Source organism: Mitosporidium daphniae (genome assembly GCF_000760515.2).
Source record: "Mitosporidium daphniae strain UGP3 chromosome Unknown contig-409, whole genome shotgun sequence".
Taxonomy (NCBI): Eukaryota; Fungi; Microsporidia; genus Mitosporidium; species Mitosporidium daphniae.
In genome coordinates this window covers 1-888 of record NW_013546390.1, presented here as the reverse complement: position 1 = coordinate 888, position 888 = coordinate 1, and the positions used below count along the sequence as shown (strand labels likewise).

The 888-nt window shown below is 38.6% G+C and overlaps 1 protein-coding gene across 1 annotated transcript; it reads right to left on the bottom strand.

The window, feature by feature from the left end:
* Positions 1–178: 178 nt before the first annotated feature.
* Positions 179–888, bottom strand: DI09_411p10 (uncharacterized protein; the record flags this gene model as incomplete). Its single annotated transcript, XM_013382215.1, has 1 exon — positions 179–888. A coding segment is annotated over one exon (710 nt), but the record flags the coding sequence as incomplete, so codon positions are not given.

Sequence of the window (888 nt, the reverse complement as noted above, 5' to 3'; positions counted from 1 at the left end):
CGCTTCCGGTTTCAAGATTTGCAACTTTGGTGGAATGCTGGGCATTGAAATTAATTTTTCGGTGACAATGCACACAAAAGACGTGTCAAACAAAAAATTACTAAAACGGCCGATTTTTGCGCATCAAAGCATTGCTGCTACTTTGAGTAAAAAAGGCAACAAAGACTTTTTGATGCACTCAGGCCTCTTCGTCATTTTCAACTTTGATTCTCTTACAAGTTTTGTCACGACTAGGAAGCAAAGGCAAATTAAACTGATCCAGATCGAAGGGGTTTTTGGAGTCCTTTGCACATATTTTGAGGTGCAATTTCCCTTGAGAAATACTTGTTTTTATAGCAAGATTTGTAAAATTGTACTTGGTGCTATCCTTGAATTCCCCCTTTATACGCCTCAAAGCCCTCAATGAAGATGGATTTTTGAATTTCCTTGCAAAATAGATCCATTGCTGCAAAATCGGCTCATGAGCTGCAATAAAACTAAAAATCAGATTTCTCAACCTCGTAGAGCTGTCTAGAAGATCCATAAGACCAACTGCACTACCAGAATATGCAAAATAGTGTAGCATGTCTTCAAAATCAAATTCTTCCAGATCATAGATGTTAATCAGTGCAGGCGAGAAGAAGAAATGGGAGACATCTCCGAGCTTTTCAGAAACATCGTTCATTGTGGCGAATAGCTTTTTTCCGTCAACCGCATCAACAAACACCGGATATTTCGTGTACGTATCGTTTAAACTGAGGCGATCGGAAACTGTTTTTGCAAAATCTTTTGTAAACCTAACTCTTAAAATATTCACTTTGGCATCAGATATTCCAAAAGGTGAAGGACTTACAGGGAATACATTTGTGTCTTCCATGTTTTCACGAATCTGTTCGTGCTCTTGGACAG